Source organism: Mirounga leonina, unplaced genomic scaffold, assembly GCF_011800145.1.
Source record: "Mirounga leonina isolate KUSES-001 unplaced genomic scaffold, KU_Mleo_1.0 Mir_93, whole genome shotgun sequence".
In the NCBI taxonomy this organism is placed as follows: Eukaryota; Metazoa; Chordata; class Mammalia; order Carnivora; family Phocidae; genus Mirounga; species Mirounga leonina.
In genome coordinates, this window is record NW_023270854.1 from 55929262 (window position 1) to 55953491 (window position 24230).

At 39.6% G+C, this 24230-nt stretch overlaps 1 protein-coding gene across 1 annotated transcript in view; it reads right to left on the reverse strand.

The window, feature by feature from the left end:
* LAMA1 (laminin subunit alpha 1) overlaps window positions 1-24230 on the reverse strand; it is a 164078-nt gene that overhangs the window by 93864 nt on the left and 45984 nt on the right. Inside the window, exons 4-12 of the mRNA XM_034995743.1 lie at window positions 14650-14892; window positions 13042-13221; window positions 10551-10640; window positions 6909-7026; window positions 5616-5794; window positions 4829-4934; window positions 2674-2834; window positions 1591-1731; window positions 245-418 (exon numbers count right to left, since the gene is read on the reverse strand). Of these exons, the coding sequence (XP_034851634.1) occupies window positions 245-418; window positions 1591-1731; window positions 2674-2834; window positions 4829-4934; window positions 5616-5794; window positions 6909-7026; window positions 10551-10640; window positions 13042-13221; window positions 14650-14892 (1392 nt within the window). The remainder of the gene's footprint in view (window positions 1-244; window positions 419-1590; window positions 1732-2673; window positions 2835-4828; window positions 4935-5615; window positions 5795-6908; window positions 7027-10550; window positions 10641-13041; window positions 13222-14649; window positions 14893-24230) is intronic.

Sequence of the window (24230 nt, forward strand, 5' to 3'; positions counted from 1 at the left end):
ACAAGACTTCCTACAGCAGCCTGCCTATGACCAACGTGGCCAAGAACAAAGTTCATAGTCTAATGATGTAATAAAGTCACCCAAGGCTAAGCAAGACCATGTGAGTCAGGTGTAAGTAAATGCTGTATAATTATCTGTCAAACCCTCGAGTGACCCTGAGACAACTTAAATTGCCAACAAGAAGTTCTTTCCTAATGTGCTCTGAGATCTTTGCCCAAGATGTCACTTCTGGCGATGGCCCTACCTTATTTCCAAGGTAGGCCTCTGGGGCCAACCAGTAATACTTGGAAGTCAGCCTCTGCAGGACCACCGTGTTGTTGATGCTAATCCGATGATGCCCACCCAGCGCATCTTGCTGAGACAGGATCTTGCTTGGACTGATCAGGTCGGTGACCAGCCACCCAGACATATCTTTCACCTTAAAAAAAGATTCAGAATTTCAGAATATGAAATTGAAGTCCCCTGAGATTTCACCCAGGCCAGTACTAATATCCCTACAATGAAGAAACAGACCCAGAGAGCTTAGCTAAGGACAGAACACCGTGGGGTTAACACACTGTGGCCACAGAACCACACGACTCATGACCCTTCTACTTGTCAAAGGATCAAGAAAATTTGAGAATGAGTCAAACACTCTCCAGATCCCCAGATCAATTATAAGCAAGTTGGCGAGCAAAACTGTGACGGACACAGATAATATATTTTAGATTAAAAAAAAAAATAGCAAGGATCTTAATAGATGCATTGAACAGCTTTACCAAAAAGCTGAAAAATGTGTAAAATTAACCTCCAGATCCTATCCTCCTGATTTATCATTTACAAAGAGATGACAAGCCATCACCCCAGCATGGTAGCCACAGGGATTCACCTTCATTCTTAGGTACTGATTGGGATTCCCACTCCCTCCCCAATGTTGCTCCCACTCCTCACCAACCTGCCAGGGAGGGAGAGAGGGAGGGAAAGGAGAGTCAGGGACTAGCAACCCCCCTACCCTGAATACAGCTTTCCCAAGATGGCCATGGGGAGGCCAGGTGGTTACCACGGATGAGCCCTGTGCCCTGCCATCCTCCCTAACCTCGGGCCATCACACTGTCCTCCCAGGCACCATTTGGCATCCCCCTAGGACTCCTCATTCCCAAAACAACTGAGGAATCAGTTGTCTGCCCTCATAATCCCTATGTCACCTGTTGTTATTCCTACCCTCACCAGGTTCTCTGAGCTAGAAGATTCTGCATGAACCCATGTCCTGGCCTGAGACCAGTGTGGAGCAGTGGGTCCCAGAACTCACCTCTGACCCCACAACCAGATGCATTTCCATACAGAAGAAATTGAGACATGATACATTCTACAGTATCATAACATCCTATTATTTGGATAGGGAAATATATGTAGGAACAAGCACATGACCAAGAAAGAAACTTCTGTGACACTTTAGTAGCCGGCTGCCTCTGATCCATGCCAATGTCATTACAAACGGCCGGGAGTGGTGGTACAGGGAAAGGCAGCCCCCTTGCTTTAGAACACAGCTCCCAGAGAGCTCCTTTGAGGTGGCACGTGTCTTAAATCCGGACTCGGGGAAGGTACCCGCACCTGACTGATGGACCAAGAAAGGCTGTCACAGACGTCAGAAACGCCAAAGCAGAAGCATTCTGAGCAGCCCTCGGGGTTTCTCTCCTTCAAGTTATAGAATCCTGGCTTGCAGAGGTCACAATTGTCTCCCTCAACATTTTCCTGCATGGAGTAGAGAAAAGATTTGAAACCAGTGTGTCTAGATAGATAGAATAAAGTGACGTTAACAAGAAAGGTGTTTGGTGATCCAGAGAAACAGGTAAATAAATAGATACTCTGAGGAGATGTAAAGCCTCATGAAGTCATTATTTCCAAAACAGATATTTTGAAATTATGACCACTTAATTTTGTAGGCAAGAATGAGGGTCAGGATCCTAGAGCTCGGTCATTTATATTGAAATGACTTTTTTCATATTGTTTTGTTAGAAACCTTCCATTTTTGCTGATCTTTCGAGAATTTTAAAACCCAAGGAGGGCTATATAATTGTTTGTCTTATTAATAAATGCTCAAGATTATTTTCAGTCACTTATAAAATGTGCTCAAGACTCTGCTTACATGGGAAGAAGCACAGAAGATATAATGGGAAGTCCCATAAATTATGGTTATCATGGGGAAATGGATATTAATATCAGATAGCAAAAAACCCCCACCTCCGTGGTACCCAATGACTGTGTTTTTTATCATTGTCCAATTTCTTTTTAAGAGAAATCCAAAATAACATATCTGCCTTATTTGACATTTTTACAAATTTAGTATTTATCTGGTTCTCCTCTAAACATTAGGCTGGAACAGAATCTCAGAAGAGATAATGGCCCAGGCCTAAGAAATGCAGTATTTGGTTTCATCTTGGAAGTCACAGAAATACCTCTGGAATAGATGGCCATTGCCCAGAAGGCACCAAAAAAGCAAACTGGGTGCCCATCTAAGGCCAAGGACATAGACTATGACATAATGTCATGCTTCTCAGGAAGGTATGGGGAAGCAGAGTTCTATTTAAACCTTGCTGCTTTGCTCAAGAACTGATCACCTTAACCTATGGAATGTGTTGCTTTCTTAGGATACCTCAAAAGAAACTCAGGGTCATCTTTAACCCCCACGCATACCTTACAGAGACAAGGCTCTGAGCATGGGTCCTCGTTCACACTCCCAGCCCGACTGCACTCACAGCGGATGCAGGCTGGGTAAGCCTTGTAACCAAATTGGCAGCGATCACATTTTTCTCCTGTGTAGCCTTCCTTGCATGGACATTGACCTGGCCACTTCCCTGGGAAGAAAAGGATGGCAATGGCCCAAAAGGAGGGTAAAAAGGTTAAAGCAGGGGTTGGCAAACTATTTCTGCAAAGGGCCAGAGACGAAATATTTCAAGCTTTTTGGCGAAAGGATCTCTGTTGCAATTACTCAACTTTGCCCTAAGTGCTTGGGAGCAGGCAACAGATGGGCATAGCTCTGTTCCAATACAACTTTACTTACAAAAACTGGTGGTTTGCCAGATAACGGCCCATGGACCACAGTTTGTCAACCCTTAGTTTAAAAAAAGAAAACAGAGATGAAAAACAGAGTCTGGTGGGAATGTCAAATTGTACCATGACTTTGGAAAACAGTTTGGCACTTTTTCAAAATATGCAACATAGAGTTACTCTATGACCCAGCAATTCCACTCCTAATCATTTATCTAAGAACAATGAAAACATACATCCACAAAAAAGTTAGACATGAATGTTTGTAGCAGCATTATTCATAATAACCAAAAAGTGGAAACAAATGAAATACTCATGAACTGATGGATGGCTATATAAAATGTGGTACATACATACGATAGAGTAGTATTCAGAAAAGAAAAAGAAAAAAAAAAGGACCAAAGTACTAATGGAGGCTACAGCATGGATAAACCTTGAAAACATGATGCTAAGTAAAAGAAGCCAGTCTCAAAAGACCATACATTGTATGGTTCTGTTTATATTAAATGTCCAGAATGAGCAAATCTGTGGAGAGAAAGATCAGTGGTTGCCTAGGGCTGGGGCGGAGGGCATGGAGGGAAGTGGGGAGTGATTACCAACAGAGAAGGGGTTTCTTTATGGGGTAATGAAAATGGTATATAATGGGCTGTGTTGATGGTTGCACCCACAAATATACCAAAAAAACACTGAATCATACACTTTAAACTGGTGAATTGTATGGTAGTGAACTGTATCACAAAATAAAGCTGTTGTTGGTTTGTTGTTGTTGTTGTTGTTGTTGTTGTTTTTGAAAGCACAAGGGAAATGGTAAAGGGCAATGAGCACTATCCCTGATTTTAATGGCAGCTCTGAAACTTTCAGCTGTGTAACGTTAGCCAAGTCCCTTAACTGCTCTGAGCTACAGCTTCCTTGCCTATAAAATGCATTAAATAATTTATATCTGCTATGGCTGAATGTTTAAATGATATATTTCTTAAAATGAACCTAATCAAGGGTAATTGTGACTACAATCAACATCATCCTCATTACCATTAGCATCCCATTACCAGTCCTGTGTAAGGATTAATTCAATTGTGTAAATTACCCTCTGCATTGTGGGTGGGCCCCCTGGTTGGCACATCCTTCCCAGCTGATCAATATCCATTTTAACAGCTAGTGACTGAGAATTTGATGAGGTCACAGAAGTCTTTGAACAGATGCAACCTTTTCAGGAGATTCTGGTATTTGCAAGTCCTTTGCCAGTTTTCGTAACAGAAAGAACACTGACATTTACAAAGTTAGCAGGAAAATTTGTTTGCTTTGCGAGATGATGTATGCAAAAGCCTTATGAGTGTCTTCTAAGAGCTAAATAGAGGGATTGCTATTTACTGTGTTCCCCATATGGCTTTAAACTGAGCCTTATTTTTTCTCTCATCAAATGCTCAATTATCTGCTCAAATGTCATTTCATCACCCCAACATTGCCCTCTTTACACCCCATCTCCCTCCAATCATGACTCCCAATTTTGCTTCATGCCCACAGGACTCCTCCCTACCCAGAGTTATATTATGCATGTACGTGTTCGTTGAGTGTCTGTCTGTGAGCAGGAATTTTGATCATCTTGTTCAAGTACATATTCCTGGGCCCTAAAGAATTGCCCGACACATAGTAACTGCTTGGTAAGTATTTTGTAAACAAAAGAATCAATAGAGAATCATATCACTCAATTTCTATCCAATTATGATAGTTCCACCCAGTACAAATCTTCCACCAAAAAAAAAAAAAAAATCAATTCAAGCACAAAAACCAATCAAGGACTTACCTTTGTGTAAGCCAGATTGGAGCTCATCTTTAATACAGACAGAACTGAGGGACCCAAAAGGGTCACAGTCACAGGGACGACAAGGGTTGTCCTCATAAGGAGACACCTGAAAGGCAGAGTTTGTCCTGGACTGTCTTACTAGAATTATTATTAGCAATAATATCAACAATAATACCAATGACAAGGTACTGGCTTTTCACTCAAGATGTGACTATTATCATGATTTTGTATACCCAGGGAGTGTAGGTCTCAGGAAATTAATGTGAGCTCACGCCAGAAAGTCCCAAACATTTTTTGATGGGACAGTAGCCAGTATCATTAGCAGAGTGCCATTCTTTCTCATGACCACTGTTATGGGGCTCCCCTCCGCTCTCTCTCACAGCCATGTATAAGCATCACCTAGACCAGACCTCCACAGGGAGCCAGGTGGTAACTACATATTAGGTCAGCTGAGGATGGACTGAGCACTTCCTACAGGCAAGATACAGCTGTAATAGTTTTTGACTGACTCTTCCCATTCACAGTTAGTATTACAAAACCAAGATTACACAGCCAGTAGGGCCCCAAATCCAAGTTAAATAACAAGTGAACATCCTACTCTGAGCAAGAACACAGGACAAATAGAGCAGGAAACAGATATCCAAAAAATGCTACTAGCAGAATAAGAATATAAAGGAAATATTACAGAAGGGAATGAGTTTCCAGTATTGAAGTTGACCGTTGGCGAAATCTCTTTTCCACCTTGAAAAGGCAATGAAATTCAGCTATGGTGAAGAAACACTCTCACCTTGTATGGTCTATAATATCCATCAATACAGGTTTCACAATTGATCCCCACGGTGTTCTGCAGGCAATTGATGCAAACCCCTCCTCCTCGGAACTGTCCAGCAGTATTCAAACTTCTCCTCTGATTTGCAACACTTTCATCATAGTAACAGTCTTGAGTTTTATTGTGACAATTACATTCTAGGAGAATTTTAACATCTCAATTAATATATTTATTATGTCCTATATAAAGAAAACCCTTCCTTCCCTAAGTTTCTATGACCGTAAATTAAGTTAAAATTCCAGAATAAGTAAATTTAATAGGATATGGGCAATCTTATTGAGGACGATTGGGAGTAGTCATCAAAATTATACACATGTACACCCATTTGACCCCTCAACCTATCTTCTGGGATCACAATCCCGCAGACGTACCTGCACTTATGAGTGATATGTACAGGCTTAATCATCGCATCACTGTTTGTGTTAAAAAAGACTGGGAACACATGAACTATCCATGGATAGGTAGCTATTTTAATTATATTGCATCCATTTAATGGAATTCAGTGGTACTGTTTTTAAAAACAGCACTCCAATAGAGAACAAACTAGTGGTTACCAGAAGGGAGTTGGGTGGGGGGATGGGTGAAGTAGGTGAAGGGGATGAAGACGCACTCATCATGATGAGCGCTGAGTAATGAATATATAGAATTGTTGAATCACTATATTGTACCCCTGAAACTAACATAACACTGTGTGTTAATTATACTGGAATTGAAATAAAAAAATAAATAAAATAAAAATAAGAACAGCATTTCATATTGCTAACACAGAAAGATTTTCAAGACATACTGTTAAACATAAAAGCCATATGTAGAATAACATGCAAGCATGTCAGGCCCCATGTATGAACTACATTGGGGGTAGGGATATGTTGATATATGTTTTATTTGCATAAAAATTTCAGGAAGAACATAGGATGGAGACAGAGTGGAAGGAATATTTTTCACTACATATTTTGTATATATTGGTGGATGTTGGAATCGTGTGAATGTATTGCCTACTTAAAAATTAAATCCAAATTAGGTAAAGAATACATCTATATATGGGAAGAGGAACCCGAGATAAAATAGCAAATCCCTGAAGATACAGGTAGGTCTCAATACGTTAAATCGTATTCAGGTAGTATGTAACTTTGGGAACTATTTGAATATTTAAAAAAACAAGTTACATCCTAGTCCCAATGTTAAGTCATCATCAAAGTAAGCATGTTAAGAAGGAAAAACACTACATCCTTCCATTCTCAGTAGACCTACTTTCACATGTGTTCCCAGCAGAAACGGTGCCGGGCCGCCAGGGCTGTTGGTGGTACCCTGGACAACACCTACTGCAGCTCTCTCCGCAGGTGTTATGCTCACACTGACACTGTAGCTTCTAGAAATGGAGAATACAAAATGACATCTGGAATTAACCTGTATATTTTTTGTAACTTTATTTATTTTTTAAGATTTTATTTGAGAGAAAGAGAGAGCGTGTGCGAGCATGTGCACAAGCAGGAAGAGGGGCAGAAGGGGAGGAAGAAACAGACTCCCCACTGAGCAGGGAACCCGATGCAGGGCTCCATCCCGGGACCCTGGGATCATGACCTGTGCTGAAGGCAGACGCTTAACCAACTGAGCCACCTAGGCGCCCCACATAACTTTATTTTTAAAAGAACTGATTATGGTCACATATCCTGCATGACAGTATACCTGAGGACATATGGCTCCATCAAAGCATAGAGACATTCATTTTTAGAGAAAAATATACACACACGACCTGGTTACAAACAGAAGTGAGGAGGAATAAAACAAAGCTAAAAATAAAATGGGTTCATGAACAAAAAGTTTTCCAAATAAGATACATGGATATTCAGGGTTTATAAGCTCTTATTAATAACTTTCTTGATCTTCCTAGGTTTCAGCCTCAAAAGAGGATAATCCTATTCAAGAGTCAGAGAATTACAAAGACTGGGGGGAAAAATAACAAGCCGCTTCATATAAATTGTTTAAGAGGAGACAGGGTCTCATATTATTCACTTAGTATTATGTTAAAATGGGTAAACTTGTTTTTCTCTTGATTTAGTACCACAAACATGGAAAAGGAAGAAAATGGGAGGAGGGGAACAATTCTTTTAAAAAATATAAGCATAATTTATAACTGTGCATGGTTTTAGCTTGACAGTCTTATAGAGAAAAGATCTTCAAAGATCATTAGGCCACTGAATTGTATACTTGAAAATGGTTAAAATGGTAAATTTTATGTTATGTGTATTTTACCACAAACATTTCACAGTAAATACTTAATTAGAAATACATCTTCCAAACAAAAAAGAAATAAAAGAAATAAAAGGCATCCAAATTGGTAAGGAAGAAGTAAAGCTCTATTTGCAGATGGCAGGTTAGTACATATGGAAAACCCCAAAGACTCCACCAAAAAACCACTAGAACTAATAAATGAATTCAGCAAAGTTGCAGGATACAAAATTAATGTACAGAAATCTTTTGCATTGCTATACACTAATAATAAAGCCGCAGAAAAGGAAATTAAGAAAGCAATCTCATTTACAATTACACCAAAAACAATAAAACATCTAGGAGTAAACTTAACCAAAAAGGTGAAAGATCTGTACTCTGAAAACAATAAAACACCGATGAAAGAAATTCAAGACGACACAAAAAAATGGAAAGAAATTCCACACTCATGGATTGGATGAACGAATGTTGTTACAATGCCTATACTACCCAAAGAAATCTACAGATTTAATGGAATCCCTATCAAAATACCAACAGCATTTTTCACAGAATTAGAACAATCCTGCAATTTGTATGGAACCATAAAAGATCTCAATCAGGGCGCCTGGGTGGCTCAGTTGGTTAAGCGACTGCCTTTGGCTCAGGTCATGATCCTGGAGTCCCTGGATCGATTCCCGCATTGGGCTCCCTGCTTGGCAGGGAGTCTGCTTCTCCCTCTGACCCTTCCCCCTCTCATGTGCTCTCTCTCATTCTCTCTCTCTCAAATAAAAAAAAAAAAAGATCTCAATCAGCCAAAGCAATCCTGAAAATTAAAAGTAAAACAGGAGGCGGCGCCTGGGTGGCTCAGTTGGTTAAGCGACTGCCTTCAGCTCAGGTCATGATCCTGGAGTCCCGGGATTGAGTCCCGCGTCGGGCTCCCTGCTCGGCGGGGAGTCTGCTTCTCCCTCTGACCCTCCTCCCTCTCATGCTCTCTGTCTCTCATTCTCTCTGTCTCAAATAAATAAATAAAATCTTTAAAAAAATAAAATAAAATAAAATAAAACAGGAGGTATCACAATTCCAGATTTCAAGTTATATGACAAAGTGGTAGTAATTAAAACAGTATGGTACTATAGATCAATGGACTCAAATAGAAAACCAAGAAATAAACCCACAATTATATGGTCAATTAATCTTTGACAAAGGAGGAAGGAATATACAAAGGGAAAAAGACAGTATCTTCAACAAATGGGTGTTGGGAAAATTGGTCAGCTACATGCAAAAGAATGATGCTGGACCACTTTCTTTTACCATACACAAAAATAAAGTCAAAATGGATTAACGACCTAAATGTGAGACCTGAAACCATAAAAATCCTTGAAGAGAGCACAGGCAGTAATTTCTCTGACATAGACCATAGTAACAATTTCCTAGATATGTCTCCTAAGGCAAGGGAAATAAAAGCAAAAATAAACTATTGGGACTACATCAAAATAAAACGTTTCTGCACAGCAAATCAAACAATTAATAAAACTAAAAGGCAACCTACTGAATGGGAGAAGACATTTGCAATGACATATCCAATAAAGAGTTAGTATCCAAAATATATAAAGAACTGATACAATTCAACACCCAAAAAACAAATAATCCAATTAAAAAATGGGCAGAAGACATGAACAGATATTTTTCCAAAGAAGACATCCAGATGACTAATAGACACATGAAAAGATGCTCAACATCACTCATCATCAGGGAAATGCAAATCAAAGCTACAATGAGATACCATCTCACATCCGTCAGAATGGCTAAAATCAACAACACAAGAAACAACAAGTGCTGGCAAGGATCCAGAGAAAGGGGAACTCTCTTGTACTCTTGGTAGGAATGCAAACTGGTGCAGCCACTCTGGAAAACAGTACGGAGGTTCCTTGAAAAATTAAAAATAGAACTACCCTATGATCCAGTAATTGCACTACTGGGTATTTACCTAATAAATACAAAAATGCTAATTCAAAGGGAGACGCGCACCTTATGTTTATTGCAGCACTATTTACAATAGCCAAACTATGGAAGCAGCTCAAGTGTCCATCAATAGATGAATGAATTAAGAAGAAGCAGTACGTATCTATACAATGGAATATTATCCAGCCATAAAAAAGAATGAAGTCTTGCCATTTGCAACATGGATAGAGCTAGGGAGTGTAATGCCAAGTGAAATAAGTCAGCCAGAGAAAGACAAATACCATATGCTCATGTAGAATTTAAGAAAAAAAGCAAATGAGCAAAGGTAAAAAAAAGAGAGACAGAGGCAAACCAAGAAACAGACTCTTAATTACAGATAACAAACTGATGGTTATCAGAGGGAGGGGTGTGGAGTAATGGGTGAAATAGGAAATAGGTGATAGAGATTAAAGAGTATGCTTATCATGATGAAAAAAATCTTCTTTGTGCTGGACATACTAGGAAAACAAAACAAAACAAAACAAAAAAGAAATATATCCTCCAAAGAAAGTGGAATAAAATTGTTCAAAAAAATGAAATCAGTTAAATTATCTGAAAAATATTTTTTGCACCATGATTTTATACCTTTCAACATCTGACTTGAGTAAAAAAACAGTAAGGCAAACACTATAGCTGTAACTCCTATTTTAAAGTTTTAATAAACTGTAAAATACTAGAACTCACCTTTGTAGTTTCATCCCATGGACAGCTACTAGCATGGCCATAACAAATACACATTCCTCCAATAGAAATGTCTTTGACTGAATAGTAATACTAAGGAAAAAGAAAGTGACAAATAAAAATTAAGGCCTCTTCTATTTCAGTTCAAAGAAAATGTTGGGCTCTCCAACATATAGCTCAGCAGTTATTGGTAACCTAAAAAATAATTAGAGACACACTTTAAATTATATTTCATGCACAAAAATCCTTGTGTTGATTTAAAACAAATAATGCCCAAATGAACTCACCAACAGAAAACAAATGAGTCTAAAACAAATTCTTAACTTGGCTGCACCTCATACCAGGCAGTCATATTCAAAACCCATAACTGATAACCCTAAAAAATACTGAATACAGCACTATACAGTTGAATATAGTACTTTATACAAAGGATAATAACTCATGGCCAAGTAGAATTTTCCCCCCAAATGCAAAGTTAGTTCAACACACAAAAATTAGTAAATGTAAATCACCATATTAACAGAATAAAGGAGAACAAAAACATTTGATCATTTCAATAGAGTCACAAAACACGTTACAGAATTTACCACCATTCATTAAAAAAAGCTGGCAAGCCAGTAGAAGAGAATCTGCTCAGCCATAATAAAGGGAATCCATGAAAACCTGAGAGCTAGCAGTGAAAGATTAAGTGTTTTCCTCTTACAATCTGTTCTCACCATTTCCATTCCACATCTATGGGAGGTGCCAGCCAGCTCAATAATGCAAGGAAAAAGAAATCAAAGACATAAAAAGTGCACAGTAAGGCCAAACTCTCATTATTTGTAGATGATATTATTGTGTACTTGGGAAAACCTAAAACAACAACAACAACAACAAAAAACAAAAAACAAAAAACAAAACCCACTAGAAATAATCTGTGACTTTAGCAATGTCTTAATATGTAAAATCAATTAAAAAATGGACTGTATTTCTATACACTAGCAATGAAGAAATGGAAAATAAAATTTAGAAAGCAATCTATTAAGGCTAACAGGCAAAAATGTATATTAAGAATACATTGAATAATAGATGTACTAATAAACAAATAATAAAACATTGCCAGGAGAAACTACAGAGGACCCAGACAGGTGGAGAGATACAGCATGTTCATGGATTAGATGATCCAATATTATCAAAGTGTCTTCCACAATCCTTCCCAAACTGATCTATTAATCCAGTGGAATCCCAATGAAAATCTTGGCAGGATTTTTTGGGGGGGGGCAGAAAGTAACAAACCCATCCTAAAATTTATAAGGAGACAAAATGAATCTAGAATTGCCAGAGATATTGAAAAAGAACTCATTTGGACTATTTTAGTACCTGACTTCAAGACTTAAGTCTAAAAAACCACAGCAATTGAAAAAGTTTGTTATTGGCATAAAGACGAATGGTGCCGAACAATTGCATGCATATACAGGGAAACAAAGAGCCTTGACCTCTACTTCACACCAAACACAAAAATTAATTTGAAAGACAATAAATGTAAAAGCTAAAACTATAAAGCATAACATCTTTGCAAACCTGGAATTTAAAAAGTCATTTTCAGAAAGGCACAGAAAGCATTAAGTATTAAAGAAAAAATAATACATTGGACTTCATTAAAATTAAAACCTATCAAATGTCATGGGAAAGTGAATAAGCAAGCTCCAGACAGAGAAGATATTTGCAATGTGGATATCTGACAAAGGACTTGTACACAAAATATCTAAAAGTCTTTTATAGCTCTGTAATAAGGAGACAAAATGACCCAAATGAAAAATGGACAAAAATATTCGATCAGATACCAATAAGCACCTGCTCACATGTGTCATCAGGGAAATGCAAATTAACATCACAAGGAGCTGTCACCATATGCACATCAGAATGGCTGATGTGAAAATGGATTGACAACACAAATCTGTGACAGTGTGTCATACAACAGCACTCTCACATGTTGCTGGTCTGCAAAATGGTACAATTTTCCATAAGGCTTCACAAATTCTTAAATATTAAACACACAGTTACCCCATAACTCAGTAATTCCACTCCTAGTTTATCCAAGGGATTTGAAAATGTTTGTCCACACAAGCCTTGTACATTTACTATACACTTAAAATCTGTACATCTTCTTGAATGTAAATTATAACTCAAACTTTAAAATTTCCTTTTAAGTGAAAAAACAACAGCTTACTTGCTGAAGATCAGATGTGGAGTCAGACCACAGTGTGAAGAGCAATACCACAACATTTACTACAGAATGGCATTATGGGATGGGGGGAGGGAGCCCAAGGGCACAATGTCAGAACCATCCCCTAGTTTAGAAAGGTGGCACGTTAAATAAAGCATATGTAATGATTTTCAGTGAAATAAGAAAAAAAAGGCCAACCTGGGAGGATAAAGCCAATCAAAAAGAAAAGTCTATTTTCCTTAAACAAAATAAACTTTTCACAATGGGGGAGCCCTGCCATAGACTTACTCGTCTTGTAACAATAGGATCAAGGTCTTTAGGGTCACGGTGGCTGAGGGTCATGAGATCGGCATTGAGGGTTCTAATGCGCTGTAAGCGAAGGCGAATGTATCGTGCGGAAGTAAACTCCAACAACTTGGGTGAAAGATCATCAGCGCTTGGTCTGCCATTGATTAGTGATGTATGAATCTAAAGATAAAGACATCAAAACGAACGAATGTCAATTTTAAGCATGCAAAAATATAGCCCTGATTGTTTAACTTCAGGACATAATGATACCATCTAAAATCAAACCAAACAACTAGACTCTTGTAGAAACCCAACATTTGTTTTTTTTTTTTTTTTAAAGATTTTATTTATTTATTCATGAAACACAGAGAGAGAGAGAGGCAGAGGGAGAAGCAGGCTCCCAAGGAGCAGGGAGCCCGATGTGGGACTCGATCCCAGGATCCCGGGATCATGACCTGAGCCGAAGGCAGACGCTTAACCATCTGAGCCACCCAGGCGCCCGAAACCCAACATTTGTTAATTACTACTTGTGAACACCATGATTCCAAAGTATCTTCAATTAATTTAAAGTTATGCATTCTGGCATCTCAGAGATTGCTAGAAAACTTAATGGGACCACTTCTCCCAGTGTTGAGGGTATTTTAACATGCATCATTAGGCTATGACTCCGCTGAAACAAATTCTTAATGTCCAGAACAGACTGGGGAGAGTGAGAGAAGGTGCCAGAAAGTTTTGTATACCCACTCTCTTAATCTCTGCTCTTGAAACAATGCAGGCTTGCTGCAGAATTCCTGCTGTGAAGAGTCGTCAGGAGAGGTTTTGCAGTTTTATCTCAAGTCAGGCGCTACTAAAGAATGGCTTGTTCTTTGGGGGCGCCTGGGTGGCTCAGTTAGTTAACTGTTTGACTCTTGATTTTGGCTCAAGTCATGATCTCAGGATCGTGAGATCGAGCCCATCACTGGGCTCTGCACTGGGTGTGGAGCCTACTTAAGATTCTCTCTCTCCCTCTGCCCTTCCCCACAGCCCCCCACACTGCTTCCTCCATTAAGAAAAGAAGAAGAAGAAAATGAAAAAAAGAAAGGAAAAAAAAAAAAAGAATGGCTTGTTTTTGATCATACTCTGACTTTAATGAAGTGTGTATGCCCCTCTGGGCATGGTGAGCACTGAGCTGGAATACTTCACAAGCTATCTCCAATCCTCAACACCTCCAAAGAGGAGAACTTCACAGAGAAAACTAGAAACTACTTCTTTTAGAGGCGTTTTAGCTCTCCCTCTAATAATTCAACAAATGTTCTTGCTCTGGTGTCATGGGAAAGAATGCTTTAAGAGGCTCTGATAGAGTTACTGAGTCACAGCAGACAGAAGACTGAAGGCTATTCTTGAAAGGAAGAAATCAGTAAGGTGAAATGTATGGGTTATGACATCAATCATCAGGATACTCCCGTCAATATCTTGAACACAGCTAGATAGTTAGATTAAAGATCCCTATAATCTGTACTAAGAGAGATTAACTTGGAGTGTTCAATGTTGGCTCTTACAACGGCTATCTTTACATCTGAGGTGAGGGTTCGGGAGAAAAAACAGACATCACTGCGGTGGGCACAGTACCTCTCCATGCTCAAGTGGTACCAGTCTAGAATAGTAGGAGGTGCAGATCACTTCGTCATCCGCCCTGTAGGTGGGTGGCCCCCGTCTTGGAGTGATATTGTAACGCGTCAAACACTCCGTGTCACTAACTGCATAATACTGCCAGGGGCTGAACGTGATGCCATCCAGAGAACGCTCCAAAATCCAGTTTCCAGGTCGAGGGGCATTAGCAGCTTTGATGATGATGTAGGCAACTTGAAAGACCTGAAACAAAGACACTGAGAAATCTCAATCAAGAAGCAGTAGCCACTGCTCAAAAATAAAGTGCCTCTTGAGAGAAGGATTGTCTGATGACCACCAATGCCTCCTCATGCTTTTGAGTGTAATTCCGTATGAATGTTGATCAGAAATAGGTCTTGTGAATGTTCTCCTGGTGGCATCGCTTTTCAAAATAAACTCAAAAAAGTATTCACAAATAAATGTGTATTATTACAATCATCATTAATAATTTTGAAATTAACATAAGTGCTTGTTCTCTTACTTCCGGTGTCTTGCCATCTGGATCCTGAATGATCATAGTGATATTACATTACACCAGTGGTAGCTTAAGTGTATTTCTTATAGTAATTTGGAAATAATGCATCTGAATATGAGGGAAAAAAGTCAGTCCACTTCGTATGTGCCTGTTTGAATGACGTAAATCCAAAGCATGAACAATAAGGAAAGCTGACAAGGATGTGGAAAAACAGGAACTCCAGTGAATTGCTGATAGGAAGGCAAAATGGTAAAGCCACTTTAGAATGCAGTTTGTCAGTTTCTTTAAAAGCTAACCCTATTCTTACCATACAACCCAGCAACTGCACTCCTTGGTATTTACCTAAATGAATGGAAAATGTCCAAAGGCGAATGGATGAACAAAGTGGGATACATCTGTACACTAAAATGTTATTCAGTGATAAAAAGAAATAAGCTCTCACACTACAAAAAGATACAGAGGAATCTTAGATCCATGTTGCTAAGTCAAAGAACCAATCTGAAAAGGCTACATACTATATAATTTCACAAATACGGCATTCTGGATAAGGTAAAAATACAGAGACAGTAAAAAGATCAGTAGTTGCCAAACGTGGGGGGAAGGAAAGTGGACTAAGGGACCACAGAGGATTCTTAGGGCAGTGAAGCTATTCTGTAGGATATGTAATTGTAGACACCTGTCATTATACATTTGTTAAAACCCATAGAATGTGCAACACAAAGAGTGAAATAATGTAAATGAGGGACTTAATTAGTAACAATATATCTGTATCAGCTCATCAGTTGAAACAAATGTTTTACACTAATGCAAGTTGTGAATAAGAAGGGGAATGGATGCAGAGGAGCGAGGGGGATAGGGGACTCTGTATTTTACACTCATTTTTCTGTAAGCATTAAAAACTGTTCTGAAAGATTAAAAACTACTCATTTAGAAAGAAATAAAAAGAAAGTGTAGAGCTGGCATACAGGGGAAAATAGGATGTAGATGACCACTAACAGTATGAGGAGACCAGCCAGGTAAATCTTGGATTTGGAAGGGACTCTTGTTGCTATGCAGCCCCAAATTCAGCACTAAGAAGGAATCATCTGTCCACCAACCAGCCCCTCTTGGAACACTCCAGTGACAGGAAATTCGTTTGCTCTTAAGATAGTTCTTTTGTTTTATGGAAATTTCCTCTGCTAGGGGATCTTTCCCTGAATTGATTCTCAAGGTGCCTCATAAATTCCATTCTCTGGAGCTGCAGAAAAGATGCTGATTCCATTTCATGTAACTCTCCTGCAAACATTTAAATACAACAATCATATATCATCTCCAGAATCCAAAGTTCTCAGCTTCAACTTTCTGTTTACCTGAAAATACTTATCATTTCAAAAGACCTCATTGCCTTAGGTGCCTGGGTGGCTCAGTTGGTTAAGCAACTGCCTTCGGCTCAGGTCATGATCCTGGAGTCCAGGGATCGAGTCCTGCATCAAGCTCCCTGCTCAGCAGGGAGTCTGCTTCTCCCTCTGACCCTACCTCCTCTTAGGCTCTCTCTCTCAAATAAATAAATAAAATCTTAAAAAAAAAAAAAAAAAGACCTCATTGCCTGTCATGATGCTCTGGACACAACCTAACTTTAAAATGAGCTGAATATAAAACTCCAAATGTTTTTCTGAATTGGGAAAAACATAGTAAAAATATTATGTCCTTTGTTTCAGTAATTCAGCCTTAGCAAGCATTCACTTTTCTGTTAGTAAACCTAGATTAGGGTTAGGGTTGCAAGCAACAATAATACAAAAAAATGTTTTTTTCCATGTGAACTGCTATTTACTCCAGATTTCCTATAACCCAAATTAATAGAGGTGATTTTTTTTAAACCAAAGTCAAATATTTTTTTTTTATTTTTAAGATACATATGTAGTATATGTATATAAATGGGTACACACATATATGTGTTTAGTGTATGTCTGTGTGTGTCTGTATACATATATATGTGTATGTTCTGGGAAGGAAGTTATTATTCACTTATTCTGAGTCTTATTGCTTCTGGGTTTTTTGTTTTTGTGGTCTTTGTTGTCAGCTTCTTCCATTTTAGTCCTCTCCAATTCCAGGAACACAAGAGTACCTCAATGCTAACCCACCATAAGCCAAATAATTTTACATTCACCTACTGAATCGTTCTCTGGGAGAGACAATTATCTTTCATTATTGTAACTCTATTCAACAGCCTCCAACCAAACTCAGTCTGCAAGCGATAGAAGTGTGTCTATTTTGACGACCCATATTCACGTGCTATTTTCCTTCAAAATGCAATCACTTTTTTTAAAGCACATTAGAAGTAAAACAATGTTCTCGGGTTTCAGTAATGAGGAAAATGAGCAACTGTGTCTCTGCTAAGGTAGAACTGAATAGCCCATGTTTAAAAATCTAGAACCATTTTTATCAATTAAGACCACCTTTAAAAGTTAAAATAATGCAGGGTGCCTGGGGGGCTCAGTTGGATAAGTGTCTGCCTTTGGCTCAGGTCATGATCCAGGGGTCCTGGGATCAAGTTCGAGTCCCACATCAGGCTCCTTGCTCAGTGGGGAGCCTGCTTCTCCCTCTGCCTGCCACTCCCCCTGCTTGTGCTGGTTCTCTGTTAGATAAATAAATAAAATCTTTAAAAAAATTAAAATAATGCAAAGACTATTTTGTCCCAGCATAAACATCTCCAGAAAATTCTCCCATGAACACAATTACATGAGTTTTATTTTTCAGTGTTTATTTTAAAGAAACTTGTCCCCCAATTTTATAATTCATATATTTCATAATTTATGTTTCCCTGATTTACTAAATTTTAATGTTACTGAAGTACTGAACACTTCTGAGAAGTACTTGGCAATTAATCTTACTGTCTCCTCTAGAACCAGTCCCAAAGTATATCCAGAGTTTGTTATACAGCTTGGTGCGACACTTCCACCTTTACAAAGATCTAGTGCTGTCCTGGAGCATGCTGACAGACTCCATCCTTCATAGTTTTCCACCGGTTTTCATAGCGAAGAGAGAACATCTCATCTTTACTCATTGCTTGTCCAATTGCTTTACAAATATTTTCATCATAGAAGTAGAACTCCAATATCATGGAACCTTGATCATTCATCATTGATGGAATATGTTAAACTTGACTCTAAAAAATGGAGGTGCCCAGGGGTGCCTGGGTGGCTCAGTCGGTTATGCATCTGAGTCTTGATTTCAGCTCTGGTCATGATCTTGGGGTCATGGGATTGAGCCCCATGTGGGTCTCCAAGGTCAGCAGGGAGTTTGCTTGAGAGTCTCTCCTTCTACCCTTCCCCCACTTGTGATCTGTCTCTCAAATAAATAAATAAATAAATCTTTAAAAAAAAAATGGAGGTGCCCAGTGAGACAGCATGAGGGGGCAGCCAATTAGAGAGGGATAGAAGGAAAGGAAATTCACAAAGACAGCTGAAATGAAATGTATTTACCTTCTGTTTTCCAGTTTCACATTTAAAATGGAAAGAACTAATAGGATGACTTCATGCATGTTAAGAACTTTATGTGTATCATCTCATTTAATCCCAAACAACTCCTTGAGTTCCAATGATTGTTGTGCCCATTTTACATATTTGGAAACTGATGTATAGAGATATTAAGAGACAAGCTACTGAGTCGCAGGTCCCAATAAGAGCGCTGGCCCCCAAATGTCCACACACACCTAAGGTTGCTGAACTTCCTTTTTGTGATACCCAAATAAAAGACTCCTATGTTCACTTGAACACTGGGCTCATATCTAAAGAAATGCAGTGGCAGCTAACTCTGGAGTTTCTATTGCGAGAGCCTGGGATGAGCCGGGGGTGGGGGGGTGGGGATGGGAGGGTGTGTGAGAAACAAAGATGAATGACAGCTAATGCTTATGGAGTACTTACTGTGGCCAGGGACAATGCCAAGTGCTTTATTAGAATTATTAATGTTTCATTAGAATTATTGGCTTTTCTAATCCTACCACTAAATTCTTCTTATGAAGTACATTATTGTTACTTCTGCCACTTTACAGATGAGAAAACCGAGGCATGGAAAGGTTATGTAATCCCATGATCTCACAGGTACTAAAATGTATACCACAGGGATGCCAGGATGGCTCAGTGAGTTAAGTGTCTGCCTTCCATTCAGGTCATGATCCCAGGGTCCTGGGATCAAGCTCCACATCGGGCTCCCTGCTCTACAGGGAGCCTGCTTCTCCCTCTCCCTCTGCCACTCCCCCTGTTTGTGTGCACTCCCTCTCTCTCTGTGTCAAATAAACAAATAAAATCTTTTAAAAAAAAATGTATACTATAGGGCTTTGAGCCCAGCAGTCTGTTCTCAATCACTATGCCATGCTGGTACAGATGGCAAGGAAAAGGAAGGGCTAAGTTCCAGTCTGGGGCAACTGGTGGGTACTAACCCAGTTTTTCCATTATTGCAATACCATGCTCTTGTATTTTCCTCAAACTCTTGTCAGCTTTCATACTGAGAGCTTAGCCGTCTACAAGAAAATAACACCAAATGGAAGAACAGGGAGAAACTTCAGGACAGTCCCTCAAGGAAGGAAATGTTTAACTCTTATCTTGATCAAGGCCTTGGGCTGTGAAGCTGGGCATTGTTCTCACAATCTCTCAATAGTCCTCAAGGTCCCCAAATTGGAGACCAAAAAACAAACCAAGAGAGGGACTGTGGGCTGTAAATCTACGAAAGAGGAAGAGGAATGTATGAAGCATCTAAACATAGTTTGTCCTCACTGAAGCCATGTTATTGACCAAATCGTGACTCCCCAAAATTCATATGCTGAAGTCCTAACCCCTACTACCTCAGAATGTGACTCTATCTGCAGACAGGGTCAAGAGGTAATTCAAGTCAAATGAGGCCATGCAGGTGAGCCCTAATCTAGTATGACCGGGGACTTCAGAAAAAGATTAGGACACAGATGCACACAGACTTAAGGGTGACCATGGGGACACAGTGAGATGCCATCTGCAAGCCAACAAGATAAGTTCCAGAAGAAATCAACCCTGCCGACACATTGACCTTGCTTCTAGCCTCCAGAACGCCGGGCATATAAATTTCTCTTGTGTAAGCCACCCAGTCTTTGGTATTTGCTATGGCAGGCCTAGCAAATTAATACAAGCTCTGATTCACCAAGTGTGCATTCATAAGCAGGCATTAGCACCTAACACAGAAAAAGTGAGGGATTCTATGTTAGTATATAGAATCTTAAACGTTTGCCCAATAAAATCCATATTTCTGTTGCTTTTTTTTTTTTTTTTGTACATAGTTGACTAAACTGCCTTTTCTCTCCATATAAGGTTGGCTGAACACAAGCTGATGATGCAGTTTTCACTAGACTCAGAGTCACTGTGGTCTTGCCAAACCTGCAGCTGATACAGCCATTTCAAAATCCACCTTCATCACGGTTTTCCACCAAGTGGCCTTTGTTAATGATCACTGGAATGCACATAAACAGTGTCACATAAAGTAGACGTACATCAAACACCACTCTCTACAGAGGAATCCAGACAGGAATTTCCATGCGGGCTGCTGTCTTAACTTAAATATATTAAGTCCACCTCAGGCACAGGCATCTGAAAAATACAGAGTCTAACTCTCCAACAGTGGAGGTTAATTTCCAACATACTTGGAGAAGTCAAGTCTCTCCTCTCCACAGAAAGATTGGCTCCTCTCTGCTGGACCTCGGCGCATAATCTGCAGGGGACCCAGATACCCCACGGGACCCCCGCCCCGGCCCCCGGAAATTCTCCATACAAGCACTTACTGCCTCTGTGGTTGTCACTAAACAGTGACCGGAGGAATGTTTTCTCTCTTACGTGACGGAAAAGAGCTTTTCGCAGACAAAAGTGTTTTAGGTTATGAGTCAAATTATATTTAAAAAGAGTTAAGTGTATTTGCTCAGTAATATTTCTCAATTATCCCCATAAAAGTAGTGAATTTGTGCTTCAAAGCTTTATTTCTTATGACATTATTAGAAAATAAAATTCAAAATGATCATTTGAATTAATATTTATTACCCAAGAATATAGAAGTTATTATTTACTGGAAAGCCAATTACTACCACAGACACGAATCACTTCTGATTTTAGAATATCCATCACTCAAACATCCAGTCAGTTGATAATTTTGTGAAGTAGCAAGCAAAGTTTGGGGCATTGAAGTTTCCTTGGCACACGGGATACATATGATACACATTTTAGGTAAACCTCTTATAGACAATTACCTTAAAATGTCATTTCTACCATATTTTAATTGGCTCTTTTACTGTTCTCTCCTCATTTTAGGACCAGGATACAAAATTAACAGACAGAAGGAAACAACTTTGTGAATGAGAGAACTTTGGAATAAAACTAGATTTGTTTTTCTTTAAATTCGGTGCTGTCATTAGAAGTGCAAAATAAACATGTCAAAATCCAATCTTCCCCGCCCCCCCCTTTCTTTTCTTTATGACTTTTTATTGGAGAGAGGAAGAACTGGCCACCAATAGTGACAAATTTAGATCAAGTCAGTTTCTTTCCTTAATTTTTTTTAAGATTTGTATCTCAGAAAATCAGGAATGGCCACTTTGGAAGCAAGCTCAGATACTTCAAGTAGACATTGAGGAAAAGCAAAAGTACTAAAGATGATCACTGACAAATGGAGGGCACAGCCACAAGAGCCTGTCCAAACAGTAGATGGTCACCTAGAACCAGCAATCTGAAGATGGGAAAGGGATATTCAAAACATCTGTCAGAAGCAGTTCTGTTTTTCGTCAACTAGAAAAGCTATTTTAAAAAGGACCCACCAGTAAGCTGTCCCATGGGCCACATATCCCAGTTTCCATTTAAGGATGACTAGCAGTATTTCAAAGGAAAAGTGTGGAACCACTTTACGAAGTCAGAACTGAAAAGGAAGGGGTTGGTTTTCATTCCCTGTCTCCACGTATGTCTCCACATAATTGTTCCCACGGCTCAATTTCCCTGAGTGCTCTGGAATGATTTTGCTAAGTTTTGTGGAAGATTAGTTGGAACCACCTCAAAAGCACAGCAGGCATGTCACCGAATGCCCTTTGTGGGGATCTTCACCTTTTTTTCCCCATCCTGTGTCACGTGACAGCCCAGCACCCCTAGAATGAGATAAACCCGCTTGATGTATTTAGAGGTCATTCTCGGATCTGAGAAATACAAAAGGCACCTTTCCTATCCCCTGATGCCACAACCTCTACCGGTTTTTCACCTATGAATATCTTAGCCTTTGAAATTACATTAGCCTTCTTCCCAAAATGCAGTCTCCCCTTTGTCAGCTTGGAGCAGAGGTGACAATAAATAGCTTTCCTTTCTTCCCCTACTGATTGTGGAAGTAGGCTCAGAAATCTGTCATGGAGATTGAAGAAAGAAGTTAACAATATTCCAGAGAAAAGGAAAAATGGAGGTTGTGGCTTCAGTGAGTGGTCTGCCTGACATACTGCCTCTGTGTCACAGGCTGAGCAGACCTGTGCACACCTGCTCAGTGACCTTGGCCTGTGGGTCAGGAACCTGTGTCCTGAGAATAATCTGCTCAGTAAAAGAAGAACAGAGACGTGACCTCCGGGAGCTCAGCAGGGTCAGCTCTTTAGCCAGCTAGAAAAATGACTGCTCCTCTCCTGGGGCACAGGAGGGATGGGCAGAGAAGCAGAGATGTTATTCTCAGAGATGCACCCCATAAAGACACATGAGGACAGGAGCAAGGAATGTTCCCTAACAATTTTTCACTTAAGGTTCACTCAACAAACATTGATTGAGCATCTGCTTTGTAACAGGGACTGTGGCAGGTGCAACCAATACGGCAGCGAAGTGGAGAGAAGGGACAGAGGGACGGGGAGTGAAGACCCCACAGGGCCAAAGCACAGAGCAGTATAGAAATGGCAGGAAGCCAGCCTGGCTTGAGTGTAGACAGCAAGAGGGAGACTGGGCAGGCCGTGGGTCCTTGCACCATGTTCAAACTTTTAGACCATTAGAGGACCTTAAACTAGGAAGCTGCAGGGTCAGCAGGGATGAAAAGATCATGCAATTGGATGCGGGTGCCGGGCAATCAGGAAAGATGGTGACACTGATGCACTGAAGACCAAGACCTAAGCACAGAAAAGGTCAAGTGGATCTTCAAGAGTTTCCTAAAAGGTCAAATGTGAGTGAGAAAGAAAACACAAAGAGGCCAAGCAGAGCTCTCAATTTCTCAGCTTCTCAACTCAACTTCTTTTTATTTCAGCTGTTAGAACTGCTGTTGGCCCATGATACCCCAGTCGCTCTCGTGATGGTCAGGTGCCTATAGCTTCATATCCCTTCTTCTTCTCCCTTATCTCACTCTATGAAAGTAAAAGGGGCCCCTAATTATTAAGCCTCACAAATCCAACTGGCGATATCATCCAGAAAATCTGTGCGAACCTGTACTTGACTAACTCCATTAAACATTAGCCTATTCGTTATACATTTACAACTCCTAGAAACAATAATTATGTGTTTCTTTCCTTTGGTCACGAAATCTAGCCGAATCATTTATAGTTTTAGCACTAGAGAGATTAGAGCGCATTTTTTGTTTTTGCAAGACTTTGTTCTTTATGTAGAAAATTGGTCTATGTCCTATTTAAAGATTCTCATTTTTTTAAGATACATCTAACTTCATTGAGCATCTATCACTTGTCAGGCATTGAAGTGATGGTTATCACATTCAAATCATCTCATTTAAAACTTTAAAAAAAAAAAGAATATCTAAATAAGTGTCTTATGTAGAAAGGCTTTTGTTTACTTAAAAAGATGTGGCGGAAATGTAAAATCGTGCAGCCATTATGGAAAACAGTATGGTGGATCCTCAAAAAACTAATCATAGAATTCCTTTTGAGCCAGCAATTCCACTTCTGGATATGCCCACAAAAACCGAAAGCAGGTTGGGACGCCTGGGTGGCTCAGTCAGTTAAGCATCTGCCTTCGGCTCAGGTCATGATCCCAGGGTCCTGGGATTGAGCCCCAGGTTGGGCTCCCTGCTGGGTGGGAAGCCTGCTTCTCCCTCTTCCACTCCCCCTGCTTTTGCTCTCTCT